Source organism: Saimiri boliviensis, chromosome 14 (assembly GCF_048565385.1).
Source record: "Saimiri boliviensis isolate mSaiBol1 chromosome 14, mSaiBol1.pri, whole genome shotgun sequence".
NCBI lineage: Eukaryota > Metazoa > Chordata > Mammalia > Primates > Cebidae > Saimiri > Saimiri boliviensis.
In genome coordinates, this window is record NC_133462.1 from 14205455 (window position 1) to 14224816 (window position 19362).

At 49.3% G+C, this 19362-nt stretch overlaps 2 protein-coding genes across 15 annotated transcripts in view; both read left to right on the top strand.

Annotated features, from left to right (window-relative positions):
- The first annotated feature begins 996 nt into the window (after positions 1-996).
- Positions 997-5805, top strand: LYPD3 (LY6/PLAUR domain containing 3). Its single transcript, XM_003944510.4, has 5 exons — positions 997-1443; positions 2111-2242; positions 2805-2975; positions 3289-3450; positions 5108-5805. The coding sequence occupies exons 1-5, from the start codon at positions 1362-1364 to the stop codon at positions 5617-5619; spliced, it is 1059 nt and encodes a 352-aa protein (XP_003944559.1). The 5' UTR covers positions 997-1361; the 3' UTR covers positions 5620-5805.
- Positions 5806-12378: 6573 nt separating this feature from the next.
- Positions 12379-19362, top strand: part of CD177 (CD177 molecule) — an 84655-nt gene continuing 77671 nt past the window's right edge. For all 14 annotated transcript variants that reach the window (XM_074386298.1, XM_074386284.1, XM_074386286.1 and 11 more), the window contains exon 1: positions 12379-12418. The gene's annotated coding sequence lies outside the window, so the exon portion shown is untranslated. The remainder of the gene's footprint in view (positions 12419-19362) is intronic.

Genomic DNA, 19362 nt, shown 5'->3' on the forward strand with positions numbered 1-19362 from the left:
ACCTTGTTTTTATTGAAGAATAACATATGACCAGTGACATGCATAAGTCAGTGATTCTCTATATATCTGTACACACGTGCAGCTGCCACCTAGATGAAGATCGTGGGAGCTCCTCCCTGTTGCTCCTTTTGGGGAAATACCGTCCCAAAGGTAACATTGTTCTGATTTCTATCACCACTGGTTAGTTTTGTCTGTTTTGGAACTTCATATAAATGGAGTTACACAGTATATTTCGTTTTAAGGCTTTCTAAACTCAACACAAAGTTTTTTTTTTTTTTTTAAATAAAATGTGATGAGGTTCACTGTGTTGTCCAGGCTGGTCTCAAACTCCTGATCTCAAGTGATCCACCCGCCTTGGCCTCCCAGAGTGCTGGGATTACAGGCATGAGCAACCATGCCTGGCCTCCATTTACTTTTTGATGGCTAGCTGCACTATTTCTCAGTTTGATGATATTAATAAGCAAATCTGATCGTGTTCTCCAGCTCATTTAGACCCTGTTAAAGATACTCTACTATTCTCAGAATTAATCCAAATCTCTTGTCGGAGCCTCTAATACCCTGAACGGTCTTGGCCTCTGCCTGACTCTTTCATCTCAGTTTCTGCCCTTCTCCCCACGGCCTTCTGAGCTCAGGAGCACTGCTCTCCGTTCTGTGTTTGAATGGTCCATGCTACCTCCCACCTCCAGGTGTGCCCACGTGCTGTTCCCTCTGCTTGTAAAGGGCTGTGCCCCTCTCTTGACCTGCTCTAGCTGGCTAAATCCTGCATGCTCCTGAGGCTGCCTCTCGGATAACCTTGAGGAAGCCCTCACCTACCAGCCCCCACTTCTAGACTCCACATCTCCTTGTATCATTGAACTTCCTCCTTCATTGTCTTAGTCTCCATGGTAAACAGTTCCTATGATTATTTGGTCAGGATCTGTCTCCCCCATCAGACTGTGAGCTCTGCCGGGACAGGCGCTGGTTGTGTCTTCATCTCCAGCATCATCCAGACCAAAGCCAGGCACACCATAGATGCTCATTTAACAGTTACAGAACACTGAATGTCGAGTAGAGTAGCCCCAGCCTCTCTTTAAGCCCCATGACTCTCCCACTCCAGACACACAGACTTTCTCCCGAGAGCTGTCAGGGAGTCTCAGCTCCCACCCTTTCTCTCCTTGGCAACTGCCCAGGGCAGGGACCGCTCTCGCAGTGGATGACGCGCCTAGGGGCGGGTCCCATCCCACAGCCGGGACGCTGAGTTGGCCCGGTTGGGCAAGGCCAGGGTTGCCTGGGGCTAGGTTACTCATCCTGGGCTCAGGTAAGAGGGCCCGGGCTGGGAGGCGGCACACCCAGGGGGGACGCCAAGGGAGCAGGACGGAGCCATGGACCCCGCCAGGAAAGCAGGTGCCCAGGCTGTGATCCGGACCGCAGGCAGGCTGCTGCTGCTACTGCTGCTTCACGGAGGTGGGTCTGCCGCCCAGGAAGGTGGAGGGGGTAGAGTGGGGACTCCTAAAGAGGAGGCTCCTCTGGGCACCTACAGAGAAGGCTCCCTCATATGAGTAGAGGGGACTGTGGGCAAAGTTACCCCATCCTGAGCAGAAGAGGCAGTGGGAAGGGTCCCCCACCATGGGCAGTAGGAAAGGTTCCCCACCACGGACTGGGGGGACTGTGGGCAAAATTCTCCCATCCTGAAGCTGTGGAAAGAAGTCCCCTGTCCTCGGCAGAGAAGCCGTGGGCAGAGTACTCTCATTTGAGTAGAAGGGGGCTGTGGAAAGGGATCCCTCACTGAGCAGTCTGCTGTGTGTTCTCTCATTCTGAGCAGAAAGCTGTGAGGAGCTATCCCTCCCACCCTGGGTCGAGGGGCTCCATGGCAGGGATCGCCTGCGGTGGGCATACGGGGCTGTAGGAAGGATGCGCCCACGGTGGGCATAGGGGGTGTGAAGGAAAAAAAGGTCCAGTGATTCCCGTGTTTCCAGATTTGTGGAAAGCTTTTCTCTACTCCTGCCCTGGAAAAGCGTGTGCAGTAAGACTGTCTCATCCTGGGACAGAGGGCATGGGAGGGACCATTTCTCCCTTGGGGGTGGATGCTTTTGCAAGGAGGGCTCAGGTCTACTTGGCCCCCCGCCCCCAGGAGCGCAGGCCCTGGAGTGCTACAGCTGCGTGCAGCAAGCAGATGACGGATGCTCCCCGCACAAGATGAAGACGGTTAAGTGCGCGCCGGGCGTGGAAGTCTGCACCGAGGCCGTGGGGGCGGTGGAGACCAGTGAGTGGGGACCCCGGGCCACGCGTTCCCCTGCAGGCTCCTCCGGCCCAGCCCCGCCTTCTTATAGTCCTTTCTGTATCTGGCCACGCTCTTTTAACACGGCCCTATCCCTCCCTTGCAGCCTAGCTGGGACCCTACAACACAGCCTCGCCCCTCCTCTCAGGCCAGGCCTTCTCTATTAACGATTACTAGGGCGAGGGGCAGAGAGTTGAGAACTGGGTGGGGTGGATTGGGAGAGCTCGGGTTTGGGACGAGGCCACGTCCTATGCACCTTTTCTGCTCCACCACTGAGACCTCCCCATCCCTGCCTGTCAACCGAGCTCTCTCGGACTCAGCTCTTTGAGGTTCAGCCCCTGTTCCAAGACCCCGCCCCTTCCTCCTTCGGTCGCTCTTTCCCCTCTGAGCGGCTCCTTTGGGGGCGCCCGTCCACCCATCCCGGCTTGTCCATCCTCTGGCATTGGCCTATTTGAGGCCCCGCCCCTCCCAGATCTTACCCAACTCTGGGCCACGCCCCATCTGAGACCGTGCCCACAGCTAATCCCGCCCCCGTGCCTCTCCCCAGTCCACGGACAATTCTCTGTAGCAGTGCGGGGTTGCGGTTCGGGACTCCCTGGCAAGAATGACCGCGGCCTGGATCTTCACGGGCTTCTGGCGTTCATCCAGCTGCAGCAATGCCCCCAGGACCGCTGCAACGCCAAGCTCAACCTCACCTCGCGGGCGCTCGACCCGGCAGGTCCGTGGGGGGCGGGGCCGTCGCTTCGGGGGAGGAGCTATATTCGGGCACGCCCAGATGGAGGCGGAGCCGGGACGGAGACAGGAGTACTCGGCCTGGGTGCTGGGGGTGGGATCACACTCGAGGGCGGGGCCAAGAGGCAGCAGGTGGGACTTCCCGGCTGCAGGTATCGGGAGGTTGCACGCCGGGGCGGGGCTATTAGTAGGCGGGGTCATTGATAGCGTGGGGCCACGCCTTAGGGGCGGAGCTAGAGGCCAAGCCGGGTTTCCGGATCCCTGTCGACGCCTTTCCTTCCTCTCGGCCCCCTGCGCAGGTAATGAGAGCGCATACCCGCCCAACGGCGTGGAGTGCTACAGCTGCGTGGGGCTGAGCCGCGAGAAGTGCCAGGGTACGGCGCCGCCGGTCGTGAGCTGCTACAATGCCAGCGATCATGTCTACAAGGGCTGCTTTGACGGCAACGTCACCTTGACGGCAGGTGAGTGAGCCCCTGCGCACGGGACCTATAGGAGTTGTGGTGGCTTTTCTGAAGCGTCCTGGGCGGCAGGGAGCCCTTTACGCAAAGGGTTTCCTTCACCTGCAGCACATTCTGGGAACCGTGGGGCCTAAGTGCTTGTATCCTAAGGCATCGCGAAAAATGCTATCCCTTCCCCCAACATATTATTAGCGTGGGGATGGGGATGCTTTGGCCCAGAGGGTTTTGGGGGAAAATACATTTCCATAGAGGGCTGCCAGGTACAGAATGGGAGGACATACAGTGAGAAATGTATTTAAGCCTCTCAGCTTCTGCCCAGGCACTGTGGGGAATCTCTAGTTCTTAGCCGTTAAAACTCAAGGAATCCCCACCTGAGTATTGAGAGATGTAACCATGGAAAATGAAATTCTTCAAACTCCATCACTAGCGAGGTATACTGTGGGAGACGTAGTTCTTTTTTATTCATTATTACGATTGTTTTTTAAAGACAGGGTCTTGCTCTGTCACCTAGCCTGGAGTGCAGTGGTGGGATTATAGCTCACTGCAGCCTCTACCTCTTGCAGCCTCTACCTCTCTGCCTCCTGCCACAGCCTCCCAAGTAGTAGGATTGCAGGGGTGCACCTGCACGACTGCTTACTTTTATTTTTGGTAACAGTGGGGTCTTGCCTTGTTGCCCAGGCTGATATTGAACTGCTGGGCTAAAGCGTTCCCCCTGCCTAGGTCTCCAGGAGGGCTGGGATTACAGGCGTGAACCACTGTGTCCGGTGGAGAGATGTAGCTCTGACTCTAAGACTAAATTCTGGTGGGCAAGTAAAAGCAGGGGTGAAGGCTAGAGGGAAAATGGCGAGAGGGTTGTAGAAGACGTTTGTTCTGCCATGTGGTCTTGTAAAGTGTCGTGTATCTCAGTCCAAACCTTTGTTTTAAGCCTTACTTTTAGTTCAGCCTACACACATTTCCATTCAAAGCACAATGGGAAATGTTAATCCACCATGTGCCAAAGACAGTGAGTCTGTCTGTTTCTCATAGTAGGACCTGAGTTGAGATTTTGGGATAAATGGATGTGACCCCTTCCCCTCTGTCTCATATTGGGAGTTCTCTGTTCTTTTTATTTATTAATTTTTTTGAGACTGAGTCTCATTCTGTCTCCCAGGCTAGAGTGCAGTGGCACAATCTTGGCTCACTATAACCTCTGCCTCCCGGGTTCCAGTGATTTTTTTTTTTTTTTTTTTTTAAATAGGGAGGTTTCACCATGTTGGTCAAGCTGGTCTTGAACTCCCGACCTCAGGTGATCCGCCCACCTTGGCCTCCAAAGTGCTTGGATTACAGGCGTGAGCCACCACGCCCAGCCGTTCCAGTGATTCTCTTGCCTCAGCCCCTCTCCCCACCTCAAGTAGCTGGGATTATAGTCGTGCCACCACCATGCCCAGCTACTTTTTGTATTTTTAGTAGAAATGGGGTTTTACTGTGTGGGCCAGGCAGGTCTCGAACTCCTGACCTTAGGTGATCTGCCTGCCTCGGCTTCCCAAAGTGCTGGGATTGCAAGCGTGAGCCACTGTGCCCGGTCAGGTTCTCCTTCTTGTCTGATGCCTCCAAGTTTTGTTCTGGCTGTGCCAACCTCTCTCCCTCCAGCCACTGACCTGTCTGTGTCTCCCTCCTGCAGCTAATGTTACCGTGTCCTTGCCAGTCCGGGGCTGTGTCCAGGATGAGTTCTGCACTCGGGATGGAGTAACAGGCCCAGGGTTCACGCTCAGTGGCTCCTGCTGCCAGGGGTCCCGCTGTAACTCTGACCTCCGCAACAAGACCTACTTTGCCCCTCGAATCCCACCCCTTGTCCGGATCCCCCCTCCGGGGGCCACAACTGTGGCCTCAACCACATCTGTGGCTTCCACCACGCGGGTCACCACATCTACCTCGGCCCCAGTGAGACCCACATCCACCACCAAACCCATGCCAGCCCCAACCAGCCAGACTCCAACACAGGGAGTAGAAGAGGCCTCCAGGGATGAGGAGCCCAGGTTAACCGGAGGTGTCGCTGGCCACCAGGACCGCAGTAATTCGGGGCAGTATCCTGCAAAAGGGGAGCCCCAGAAGCCCCATAATAAAGGCTGTGCGGTTCCCATGGCTGGATTGGCGGCCCTTCTGTTGACCGTGGCTGCGGGTGCCCTGCTGTGAGCTTCCCCACCTGGAAATTTCCCTCTCACCTACTTCTCTGGCCCTGGGTACCCCTCTTCCCATCACTTCCTGTTTTCACCACTGGACTGGGCTGGCCCAGCCCCTGTTCTTCCAACATGCCTCAGTATCCCCAGCTTCTGCTGCGCTGGTTTGCGGCTTCGGGAAATAAAATTACCGTTGTATATATCCTGCCAGGGGTGTTCTAGCTTTCTGAGGATGGCACCTGTATCTGTCTCATCCTTGTCTCTCCACTTAGCCTCTTGTGATGCTATGACAGAGTGAGAGCAGTCAGCTGTCACAGGGAAGGTGGGAGAGGATGCTGAGCTTCCTACTGTCTTCTGCCTGGACTATGGAGGGTGGGGTGGGTGGGACAGTGGCTCTCCCCACAAGCATTGACTCCCCTCCTGCCCCCATCTTCCCGGAATCGGATCCCCATCTGTCTTCCTTATTGGACTGTGAGCTCCTCAGGGCAGGGACCGTGCCTCACGCCTGTGTGTGATCAGTTTCTGGCACATAAAGGCCTCAATAAAGATTTAATTACTTTGTATAGTGCTTTAAGGGAGTCATTTCCACTTCTTTCTCACAATAACCTCTTTAGCTGAGCTAGGGTGGACATCACAGAGCCTTTAAAGGGAGAGCTATCAGGCTAGAGCAACAGCCCTGGGGACAGTCACTATTGGCCTTTTTTTTTTTTTTTAATTTGAGGAGTCTCGCTCTGTTGCCCAGGCTGGAGTGCAATGGCACAATCTCGGCTCACTGCAACCTCTGCCTCCTGGGTTCAAGCGATTCTCCTGCCTCAACCTCCCAAGTAGCTGGGACAACAGGCATGTGCCAACATGCCCAGCTAATTTTTGTGTTTTTAGTAGAGATGGGGTTTCACTGTGTTAGCCAGGATGGTCTCGATCTCCAGACCTCATGATCTGTCCACCTTGGCCTCCTAAAGTGCTGGGATTACAGGCCTGAGTCACTGTATCAGGCCATGGGTAACTCACATGGTCTAGCCCACATGTGGGTGGTCCCACTGGTGAGGGGGAGACTGGGTGAAACCATTAAGTGGCACGGAGGGGTGACTGGGGCTTTTAGCAATGCCAGGGAGCAGAGAGCTTTGTCTTTGTCTAATGAGTTTGTGCATGCTTCCTAGGCTCCACCTGCCTTCCCATCCAGCTAGCCATCTGGATTTTTTTAGAGACAGGGTCTCTGTCACCCAAACTGGAGTGCAGTGGCCCAATCATAGCTCACTGCAACCTCCAAGTACGGCCTCAGATTCCTGGAACGACAGGCTCACCCCATCATACTTGGCTGATTTTATTTTTTGTAGAAATAAGGTCTTGCTATGCTGCCCAGTCCTCCTGCCTTGGCTTCCCAAAGTGTTGGGATTACAGGCAGGAACCACTGCACCCGGCCTCATCTGGGTTACTAAGAGTCATTAAGTGGGCTCGCCTTCTGTATCCCCCTTGTCCATAGGTCTTGAGGGTGCTGCTGTTGGTCTTTGCTTGGTGTTGGGGATCTAGGGCTTGAGCCCCACCTTCGTCTCCTCCCAGTCAGATGAAGGTCTGGCCCTAGAGGTCCTGGAGGGGACAAGCCTGGCTTGGGAATGAGAATTCCTGGCCGGCTTTGTGACTGCTTGATGGGAAGATGATCAGATATGGGGAATAGTGAGATCCTAACAGTATATTGCCAATATTACTATTAATAATGGGGAGTCATGGTGTTAAAACACGCTCTGAATGAAGAGACCCCCTGAACAGGCTTTGCTGAGCAACATGGCTATTTATTCACCTGGGTGCAGGTGGAGTGAGTCTGAAAAGGGAGTGGAGGGCAGTGGGATAGGAGTTGATTTTATAGATTCGGGGTAGGGCAGTGGAAAGTTACAGGTTACAGTTCAGGGTGGGTTTTGCAAGCTGGGAGGGGATCATAGGGTCTGGAGTGATGAGGCTGACCTACCAGCTGAGCAAAGTCAGTTACAAAATTCAGTTGCCTTATCAGTTGAGGTGGGAATAAGGAACAATAGAAGAATGTCTCAGAGTTAATTAGACACCACAGGGCTTGGCCATTCTTTTCCTTTTGTGGTTTTCCAGCTACTTCAGACTTTCTAGTTCCAGGAACTCATCTGGAGGTGTATGTGCAGGTCACAGAGGTTGCCATGCAGTCCATGGCACAGTCATCACCCTAAAAGACCTTACAGTGTGAGGTAGCAACAAAACGATAGCAAATAATGATAATAGCAAGAAAATAGAACATTAATAAGAGCATGAGCTCTTATTCTGAGACACATATACTGTAATACATGTATGGATGGAAAAGCAGTGATGGTAAATACAGTGCTGGGAGTGTTAGTGATTTTTTAAATTTTAATTTAACTTTTATTTTTGTTGTAGAGATTGGCGTCTCATTATATTACCCAGGCTGGTCTCGAACTCCCAGCCTCAGGTGATCCTCCTGGCTCTGCCTCCCGAGTGCTGGGATTACAGATGTGAGCCACTGTGCCCAGCTGTGTGAGTGATTAAAGACAGTCTGACCAGATGCCAGATCTATGCTGTCAGTTTGCAGCCATCATCTCACTGACTTTTCTACGTATTTTCAGACGGGATGATTGTTAGGCCCCTGAGTCCTAGCCTGCTCATTACAGCTAGTGCTCGATTTACAACCACGACTGGTTCAGACAGAACCAAATGGTTACAAGCTATTATGAGCCATTTAGGAGAGGGAATTTTTAAAAACGTATATAGAGCCACAAACATCAGTAAATACAGCTAGTGCTCGACTTACGGCCACTATTGGTTCCGACAGACCGGTCGTAACACGATTTGGTCATAAGTTGAGTAGGCTATATGTACAGTACTGTGAAATGATGTTATAAAAATCTTTAAGTCATATTTTAATCATAATTTTCTTTCATTATTGTTATATATCATAATTTTCTTTGTTCATTTTATGCCATTTGTATCATCTCTACGCCATTTTGCTTCTTATTTTTACATTCGTCAGGTTTAAGTAAAACACTGCATTACCAGTACAACTGGTTTAATATTTGCAAAACATACAAAATTACAAAATACAGGTGCATACAAAAATACAAAATACAGGTGTAAAAAATACCATAGGAGACATTTTCCCAATTGCAAAACATATCAAAATATATAAATGTGTACGAACATTTTATTGGCCGCTGGTGCTCGGCTGCGGATCATTGCTGTTGGCATCTGAGGCAGCAATTTTTCCATTTCCTGGATGGGCCCGCTTCGTTGCTTTGTTATAACTGTTGATCGCATGGGTGCAGAACCTGTCACAGCTTCACGAATTCTTTATCTTTCAAAATCGTCGACACAGTCGAGTGTGATAACTTCGGATCACGTGCGATCACATTCACTCTCTTTCCTCCTTCGTACTGCTTAATTACCTTCATTTTCATGTCGAGATCGATGGCCTTTCTTTCCTTCTTGGCAGGCTGAGGTGTAGACAAAGACAATTTCCTCTTGGTAGACATCTTGGGAGGGGTTTGATGAAAAATATCCAAGACACAAAACACAAATTGCTGTACCGAGTCTGGGATAACGGTTGAAATGGTGCAGGCGGAGATGGTAGTGCTGCCGGAAGCTGGTCCGCACTGTCGTACGCCCAGCGGGGCAACGTTTGCGCTGCCAGACGCGGAGCAGTCGTGGCTAGCGATTGTGGTCGTAAAGTCGAATGGTCGTAAGTTGCACAGGTCGTAAGTCGATCAATACCTGTATAGCCTTGGTGACCTGCACATACACCTCTGGATGGTCCCCATATAAGCCAGAAAGTCTGAGGTAACCTCAAGTAGCCAGGTGGCCACAGAAAGAAGTGAAACAACTTGTTCCTGCCTCAACTAATTGCTCTTCCCTTGCAACCTGCAACCATTGTTCCTGCTCAGCCTTGCAGAATTTCCCCCCAGACATTAGGTTTCTCAGGACCCCCACCACCTAAATTACATAGTTACAACTATGTAATTTACCTCACCCTCCCCTCTGCTTGCATCCGATACACCCCCACCCTTATGATCATGCCTGTTTGTAACAGATGACCACTACCCTTGTGACCATGCATCCTGTGATGCCCTTCCCCTCCCTAAAATAGATTACCACCTTTAACTGATCACTTGCCCCAACCTATAAAATCAACTCCTATTCCCACTGCCCTCTGCCGATGACCTTTTGGGCCTCAGCCCGTCTGCACCCAGGTGAATAAACAGCCACGTTGCTCACACAATGCCTGTTTGGGGGGTCTCTTCTTTCATCACATGTGTTTTAACAATGTTCAGAAAGGTGAAGTAATTAACACACAGCAAATAATACATTTATTATGTGCCAAGCGTTGTACTTGGATTAATATATTTAATCTACACAACCATCCTATGACGTTAGTGTGAATCATCTGCATTTTACAAGATGGAGAAATCAGGCCTAGAGAGGTTGAGAAACTTGCCCCAGGTCACCCAGCTATTCAGCAGCGGAGCTCAGATTTGAACGCGGGCAGGTCAGCTTTACAGAGTGTACCAAAGCTGCCATAACATTTCCTTCAGCTTAACTAAGCTTTAGACAGGCTTCCTCCTGTCTCTAAGGCCCTCAGAATCCAGAGGGTCTAACCACAGAGGCCCCTCACCTCCCTTTTCTTAGAGCATTTGCTTAAGAAAACTTTACACTGCAAATAATAATTTCCTTTTTTCTTTCTTTTTTTTTTTTAGATGGAGTCTCACTGTCACCCACGTTGAAGTGCAGTGGCGTGATCACTGCAACCTCTGACTCCCAGGTTCAAGTGATTCTCCTGCCTCAGTCTCCTGAATAGTTGGGACTACAGGTGCGTGCCACCACACACTGCTAATTTTTGTGTTTTTAGTAGAGACAGAGTTTCACCATGTTGGTCATGTTGGTCTCAAACTTCTGACCTCATGATCAGCCTGCCTTGGCCTCCCAAAGTGCTGTGATTCCAGGTGTGAGTCACTACGCCCCACCCACTGTAAATTATTCCTTTGTCCCTTTGAGATATATATAAACCTCTTTAAAAGTCTCTTGCTAGTTTATAGCCCAGTAAATGGGGTCTCGCTATGTTGCCCAGGCTGGTCTTGAACTCCTGGGCACAAGCAATCATCCAGCCTTGGCCTCTCAAAATTCTGGGATTACAGGTGTGAGTGACCAGGCCACAGGGAACTATCTCTTTGAAATGTAAACATAAAAGGGGATAGCATTCCCATCTCCCTCAGGAAGATGAGAGCCTAACTTTGGTAGGTTGTAAAAGTACCTGCTGTCATGAAGACAGAAGAAAGTTGCCTTCTCCTCTGGGTGAAGCTGATTAAAAAACACGAATGACTTGCTTATACCCATTACTGGAGATAGACACACACACACACACACACGAATGACCTACAATCTCCCATTCACCCCAGCTCTTAAGAACCCTACCACTTGGCTGGACGCCGTGGCCCACGCCTGTAATCCCAGCACTTTGGGAGGCTGAAATGGATGGATGGATCCCTTGAATCCAGGCATTTGAGATCATCCTGGGCAACCCCATCTCTATGAAAAGTACAACAACAACAAAAAATAGCCAGGCGTGGTGGTGAGCGCCTGTAGTCTCAGCTACTTGGGGTTGCTGAGGTGAGAGGATTGCTTGAGCCCTGGAGTTTGAGGTTACAGTGACCCATGATCGTGCCCCTGCACTCCAGCCTGGGTGATAGAGCAAGACCCTGTCTCAGAAAGAAAGAAAGAGAGAAAAAGAGAGAGAGAAGGAAAGAAAGAAGGAAATAAATAAATAAATAAATAAATCTGGCTTGCAATGTTCTTTTTTTTTCTTTTTCTTTTTCTTTTTCTTTTTTTTTTTTTTTTTGAGACAGAGTCTCACCCTGTCACCCAGGCTGGAGTGCAGTGGCGCAGTCTTGGCTTCACTGCAACCTCTGCCTCCCTGGTTCAAGTGATTCTCCTGCCTCAGCCTCTCAAGTAGCTGGAACTACCGGTGTGCACCACCATGCCCGGCTAATGTTTGCATTTTTAGTAGAGGTGGGGATTCGCCATCTTGGCCAGGCTGGTAATATATTCACTTAGTGGATCTATCCCCCTAAAAGTAATCAATCTTTTGCAGCTGTCACTGTTCACCCTTCCCATCTTCTTGGGGGGATACCCTCCTTACCTCTTTTGGGCTCTGAAACCATATTATGGGCCCTGAGACTCCTGCTTCCCCACTGCAAGCACTCCAACCGCCCTCCAGATAGCTACTTACTTGTGTTCACGAAGAGAAGAGAAAGAAAGAGCTTAATGTATTTAAAATATAATCCATTATTGTTTTGCTCATCTAGTTTCTACTTCTAAGCTCCTAGCTCTACTTGCTGTTAAAAATGCCAGATTTGGCTGAGCACGGTGGCTCCCGCCTGTAATCCCAGCACTTGGGAGGCTGAGGCGGGCAGATCACCTGAGGTCAGGGGTTCGAGACCAGCCTGGCCAACATGGGGAAACCCCGTTCACTGAAAGTTCAAAAAATCAGCCAGGTGTGGCATGCCTGTAATACTACCTACTTGGGAGGCTGAGGCAGGAGGATCACTTGAACCTGGGAGGCAGAGGCTGCAGTGAGCTGTGATTGTGCCACCACACTCCAGCCTGGGTGACAGAGTGAGATTCTGTCTCAAACAGACACACAAACACACACACACACACACAGACACACACACACACACACACAAAGCCAGATTCTATATAACTTATTAGACTGGACATGGCTTAAAGTGTTTTTTTTTTTTTTTTTTTTATGACAGAGCTCACCGAAACAGAAGTTAGAGGAAGAAGAAAAGGTAGGAGAAGGAGAAAGAAACGGAAAACTCCGAGTGAGAGGATCTGGCTGTGTGAAAAGCCACAGGGGGGAAAAGTCACAAAATCTCTTCCCTATATTTTTTCCAGGGTTTGATGTCCGAGGTCCGTGTGTGAGAAACTGATTTCAGTCTCAGGTGGGGCTTGCTGGGGACAGGGCAGGCGTGACAAGGGGCAGGGTGGATCTGCCTGAACTGGCCTTGCTGGTTTCTCTTCTTCCTGGGTTTGTGTTTTTAACGAAGGGCTTATTTAATTTTAATTACATAAGCCAGACATGATTATCTTCTTACTGTCAAACATTCAAAAAATACAGAGACCTCAAGCTCAAAACGCTCTTTTGAGAAATGGTTGGTCGATCAGTTGCAGGGGAGGGAAATTGGGGTGCAATTTGGAAAGTCTCTCTAAATGACAAATCGCTTCCGACTTGGCGGGTTTTTCTCTCAGGAATTTACCTCACACACGTGGACGCCTGTGACTGTTGTCAGGTCTGCCCAAGGATGTTAATTGCAGTAGTGTTTGGAACAGCAAAACGTTAGGAATAACCTAAATGTTTATCAGGAGGGAACTGGTTACGCTTATGATGGTGCGCTCACACAGTTTGATGTTTTATGGGCATTATACAAATAAAATGAGCTGGGTGCAGTGGCTCACACCTGTAATCCCAGCACTTTGGGAGGCCAAGGTGGGTGGATCACCTGAGGTCGAGAGTTCCAGACCAGCCTGGCCAACTTGGTGAAACCCTGTCTCTATTAAAAATACAAAAATTAGCCAGACATGGTGGTGAGTGACTGTAATCCCAGCGACTCAGGAGGCTGAGGCAAGAGAATTGCTTGAACCCAGGAAGCAGAGGTTGCGGTTAGCCAAGATCAGGCCACTGCACTCCAGCCTGGGTGAAAGAGTGAGAATCTGTCTCAAGAAAGACAGGAAAAGGAAGGAAGGATGGAAGGGAGGGAGGGAGGGAGGGAGGGAGGGAAGAAAGAAAAAAATAAAAATAATAAAAGGAGGCACATCTATTTATATTAATCTGGAAAAATCTTGAAAATAATGTTAAGGAAAATAAAAGATAAGATGCAGAACAGTGTACCACCATTGTGTAAAAAAAAAAAAAAATCTGTGCATAAATGCTTGTATATGCCTAGACAGGCGTCCCCAGACTATGACCCGTGGGCCACATGCGGCCCCCTGAGGCCATTTATCTGGTCCCCCGCCGCACTTCAGGAAGGGGCACCTCTTTCACTGGTGGTCAGTGAGAGGAGCACAGTATGTGGCGGCCCTCCAACGGTCTGAGGGACAGTGAACTGGCCCCCTGTGTAAAAAGTTTGGGGACGCCTGGCCTAGAATATGTCAAGAAATACCCAAAAGGCAATAAATACCATTGCCTCTGGAAAGGGAATTGGGTGGCCACGGGATGGGGTGGGAGGAAATCTTTCCAGCCTTCCCCTCTATGTGATGTTGGATGAATCACACGGCTCCTCTGAGCCTCAGTTTCCCCATTTGGAAAGGGAGGGTCATAAAATGAGAGACTAGAGTTCTCCTTCCAGAGCCTGGCACACCGGAGAGGCTTGTTGAAGAGAGGCTCTCCTGGCCGGGTGTGGTGGCTCACACCTGTAATCCTAGCACTTTGGGAGGCCAAGGTGGGAGGATTGCTTGAGCCCAGGAGTTCTAGACCAGTCTGGGCAACATGGTGAAACCTCATCTCTACAAAAAATATAAAAGTTAGCCAGGCATGTGGTGGCACACACTTGTAGTCCCAGTACTCAGGAGGCTGGGGTGGGAGGATCGCTTGATCCCTGGGGAGGCTGCAATGGGCTGTGATCATGCCATTGCACTCCAGCCTGGGTGACAGAGCAAGACCTTGTCTCGAAAACAAAACAAAAACTCCCACGAAAACCAAAGCAAACAAACGAACAAACAAAAAAAACCCACCAAGAACAAACAGAGGTCCCTCCTCCTACATCCGTCCTCTTGGTCTGGAACTTCACAGGGAACTCACTCCAGCTTTCTGCTTTCCCAGTGATGAAGAAGCCAGTAGCCGTGGCAACTACCAGCCTAGAGCGCACGGTGCAAGGGGCTTTTCCCAACTCCCTTGAGCTCCATGGCAAGAAAGAGGAAGGGGATTTTTCCAACTCCCTGGCACTCCGTGGAAAGAAAGAGGAAGGGAATTTTTCCAATTCCCTGGCAATCTTGGCAAGAAAGAAGAAGGGGATTTTTCAAACTCCCTGGCACTCTGTGGAAAGAAAGAGGAAAATCTTTTCTTTCACATCTCTTCACTCCCACCCACACCTTCTTTCTTGAAACCAGCTGTGGGCTTTCCCTTCACTATTCTCAGGAATCACTAGCCTTCTCTCTCCACTAAGACTTCTGGTGGGAGTAGGGGTGGACTCCCAAGGACTCACATTCACCCAGACTAATGAATGACCACGTAGGAACCCATCTCTGCGCTCCTTGCAAGGAGCCTGATGGCCTGGGTTCAAATCCCTGCTCCCGCACTAGCTTGTGGCTTTGGACAAGCCCTGTCATCTTTCTGTGCCTCACTTTTCTCACCTATGCAATGGCAACAGCTGGGAGTGGTGACTCACGCCTGCAATCCCAGCACTTTGGGAGGCTGAGGCAGGTGGATCACCTGAGGTCAGGAGTTCGAGACCAGCCTGGCCAACATGGTGAAACCCTGTCTCTACTAAAATACAAAAATTAGCTGGGCATGGTGGCACGTGCCTGTAATCACAGCTACTCGGGAGACTGAGGCAGGAGAATAGCTTGATCCAGGGAGGCGGAGGTTGCAGTGAGCCGAGATCGTGCCACTGCACTCCAGCGTGGGTGACAGAGCCAGATTCCATCTAGAAAAAAAAAGAGCAACAGTACTAGTCGTTACTGCATAAGATTGTTGTGAGGACATTTAAAGTAGTTCGTATGTCTGTACTTGCACCGTCCAGTATGGTGGCCATGAGACACATCTGGCCGCTGAGTACTTGAAATGTGGCTGGTCTGAATTGAGACATGCTAGGGATTCCACACAGACACTGTTCCATTTGCAGGGGACATAAGGAAACATAAAATAAAATAAGTTACTGCATTTCAAAGATTTGTTACTCCAATAAAACAATGTCAAATATTTTATTAATGTTTTTACATTGGTCACATATTGAAATGAGACTATTTAGGACATATTGTATTAAAATGATTAAATGAACCTCACATGTATCCTTTTGCTTTTTAAAATGTGGTTGCAGCCAAGCACAGTGGCTCACACCAGTAATCCCATCATTCTGGGAGGCCAAGGCAGGGGGATCACCTGAGGTCAGGAGTTCAAGACCGCCCTGGCCAATATGGTGAAACCCTGTCTCTACTAAATATACAAAAATTAGCCTGGTGTGGTGGTGGGCACCTGTAGTCACAGCTACTGGGGAGCCTGAGGCAGGAGAATTGCTTGAACCTGGGAGGTGGAGTTTGCAGTGAGCCGAGATTGTGCCATTGAACTCCAGCCTGGGAGACAAGAGCAAGACTCTATCTCATAAATAAATAAATAAATAAATAAATAAATAAAGTATGGTTCCTAGGAAAAAAAAATTTTTTTGAGACAGGGTCTCCTTCTGTTGCCCAGGCTGGAATACACTGGTACAATCATAGTTTACTGCAGCCTCCACCTCCTGGGCTCAGGCAATCCTCCCAACCGAGCCTCCTGAGTAGTTGAGACTACAGGCATGTTTCATGACACCTGGCTATTTTTTTTTTTCTTTTCTTTTTTTTTTTTGTACGGATGGGGTTTTACTAAGTGCCCAGGCAGGTCTCAAACTTCTGAGTTCAAGTGATTGTCCCAACCTCAGCCTCTCAAAGTGCTAGGATTACAAGCATGTGCCACTGTGTCTGGCCAGAAAATGTATTTTTAAAATTTATTTATTTTTCTTTGGAGATGGGTGTCGTGGACCGTCCGGACGGGTAGGCACGTCTGCCCGGGGGTCTCTCGACCTGCAAGAGGGTCCCAATACCTGGAAGAGGGAGTGCGCCTGAGAAAATAATAAAGACAGAGAGAGAGAAAGCGAGGCGTCTGGAGGGCTGATAGGCTGTGCCTAAACAGCAAATTTTATTTTTCAAAGGCCAGGAATAAATACACTTTCTTGGCTCTGGTTTACGTCATAGTAAGAGGAATGTAAATGTATGCCTCACATGGCCTATACAATTGAAAAGTCAAATACACAATCAGTGGTTGTAAAAAGTAACAGAATTTCCTGTAATCACAAAGCTTGTTTGCATCCAGACATTATTCCTCCTGGCTGCAGGTGTCTCTGGTTTTGCTTATCAGAATATCTTTTATCCGGATTGTCCTTTATCTACTCCTAACTCAACTCAATTTCCCCATTCAGGAATCTCTGAGTCAGGAATCAAAGCCATCCCTTATGGTGGCATTTGCTTTGCAAATATTGACAGTTAAACCATTATCTAAGGTGCAAGGCAGTCTGGTAAGTAAGGTTTAAGGATTATACTTAAAGTCATAAAAAGGTTAAAAGCAGGAACCGGTTGCCGGTAGGGGGTCACTCAGTCTAGCAGCAACGCATAGTTTTAGGCCCAAACGATATTGTGGTTGATATTAGAAACTGATCATTCATCTTTCAGTTCCTATATTCCGGATAGCTCGACTGCCTCCAGTAGGAAACTGTGTTTGGGATCAAACTCACCGTATAGTGAGACTCACGCCTTTTAGGGGTCTCACACGGGAGCGTTCCCCACAATTCCCTCTTTTTTTGTTTTTAAATGCAGCTCAAAAAGTTTGAGCTGAAGGTGCTGGAGGGAGGAGAACACAAGGCGGAAGAGGAACGGCAAGAGAATGATGAGTACAAGGAGAAAACCTCCAATGCCAATTAAGGTAGAAAGGGAAGGTAAATGAAAACCACGAGTCCAAGAGGACAACGTGTCCACAATGTCGCGGGCAATAGTGGCATCCTGCGGCAGCTGTCTGCGAGAAAAGTCAATAGCATGAATTTGACGCTGTAAGCGAAAAATGTCTAAAGACAGATTGTTTTGACTCCAAATGCCTTGTAGATGGGCACGGACCAGAGGCCAGTCCCATTCTGAGTCATTATAAGGAGCACTAGTAACACAAATGGAATTATAATCAGCATGACAACGGAAACGAAGACGAGACTGAAGATTATGAACCTTGTCACCCAAAACAGTAACAGTTTGTTCTAAAGCATTAAGCTTGGCCTCCAATTTAGAATCAATATCAATTTGAGTACCCAAAGAAACAGAAACATTATGGGCTAGATGGTTAACAAATGTGGCAGCTTGAATACTGTGAGCTAAACTTACAGCTGCTGTGGCAGCCGTGGCCACAACACTAACAATAGTCAAAATACTAGCAATAAGAATACCCAGAAAACGTTTGGGGCGGACAATTAAATCGCGGATGTCATGTAAAATTTGCAGGCTATATTCATCATACCAGGGGCCAGAAACATTAACAGGAAGCATAACATAAGGGGGTTGATGAACAACGAGAATAGTATGGGTAGGAAAAATAGAGGAATCAATGCAGTTGGTAAGAGTGCAAGAAGGGCAAGAAATATGATAGTGACCAGAAGAGACAGAAATGTTAATATGACCATAAAGTAAGGCGTAAGGAGAAGCAACACAGGCTTGAACATAATGTTGGGAACGAGAAGGGTAAGAAACACTGCGGGTACCTGCCTTCCAATAACTAGGGGTAAGAGCAGTAAAAAGACGCCAGAGAGACGTATAGGTGCGGCCAGAGGAGGTAGAAAAAATAGGAGTGGCCCAGCCGCCGGGGGACTGGTACCGATCAAAGGAGGTAGAGAGCGGCGCAGGGAGAGACCAATCATAAAGAGTGAAACCACTAGAAAGGGTATAGGTAAGGGCAGTGCGTTGTTTAGGGTAGCAGAGTTTCCAGGGGGGAGAGGGGTCAAAAGAGGAGTTAACAACATGACAGCGAGAGCGGGGAATAGACGGGAAATCAGGAGAGGAAGAATTCCATGACTCTTTGATACCAAGATAGGTGAGAAGCCAGTCCCTAGCATAGAAAGAGGTTTCGCCCTTAAGGAGGGCAGAAGGGCCTTCAAATGTGGTGAGATGCTTCATTCCTAATTCAAAGCAAAAAGGACCATTGGTAGAGGGGAGAATAGGTAAGAAGGGAATACGAATACTGAGAGCGAGTTGGTCCCATATTTTTGACGCATAAAAACACATAGGGGGAGAGGCAGCTTGGGCAAAATAAGAGTAATTGGCAGTTTGAGGGGTAATATGAGTGGAGGAAGGGAAGCCAAAAAGAGAAGTATCATTCAAATAAACAGGAAAAGCAGGGTCAGTCCAGGTAACAGGACGGAGGATAGGAGGGTCTGGGACATAAGCCCAAAGGATTTGAGAAGAATCAGCAGAGTGAGCTTGGGAGGGGGAAACCTGGCAGGACAATATGGCCATCATGGCAATAAACATGACTGCAGGGGAACGGGAGTGTCCTTGTTCAAGAACAAGCTGGGTCGCTTCGGCAGTCAGACGGCGAAGTTGAGACCAGGTCGGCAGGGCACTGCCGTGGAGCGGTGTGCAGATTCGTTGTGTCCGTCGCAGGCGGCGGCGTCTCCGGTGGGGTGGCGGTGTCAGTGTCAGGCGACGAAATCGAGGAATCAGAGTGTTTGCTCTGCCGTTGAACTGGTCCATGCTTGACAAGACGCTCAGGTACCCAAATTGGCGAGGAAGCAGACCTGGGAAAAACACAAACATGTCCTCGTCCCCAGATGAGGACTGGATCTGGTCCATGCCATTGGTTGGCTAAAGGATCTTTCCACAAGACCTCAGCTGTAGCCTTATCCTGAGGGTGCCAGAAACGGTCGGCGGCGGAGAAGCCATTGGCATCCAAAGTTAAGAAATTTAGGACATATAAGGCATGACGCAACCAGTTGTGAGGCGTCTTATGAAT

Excerpts from the sequence above, each read along its gene's own strand:
- LYPD3 (XM_003944510.4), top strand. The coding sequence starts at position 1,362 with ATGGACCCCGCCAGGAAAGCAGGTGCCCAGGCTGTGATCCGGACCGCA. Across the intron at positions 1,444-2,110 it reads GCTACTGCTGCTTCACGGAG|GAGCGCAGGCCCTGGAGTGC; the intron begins GTGGGTCTGCCG and ends CCCCGCCCCCAG. Across the intron at positions 3,451-5,107 it reads CAACGTCACCTTGACGGCAG|CTAATGTTACCGTGTCCTTG; the intron begins GTGAGTGAGCCC and ends TCCCTCCTGCAG.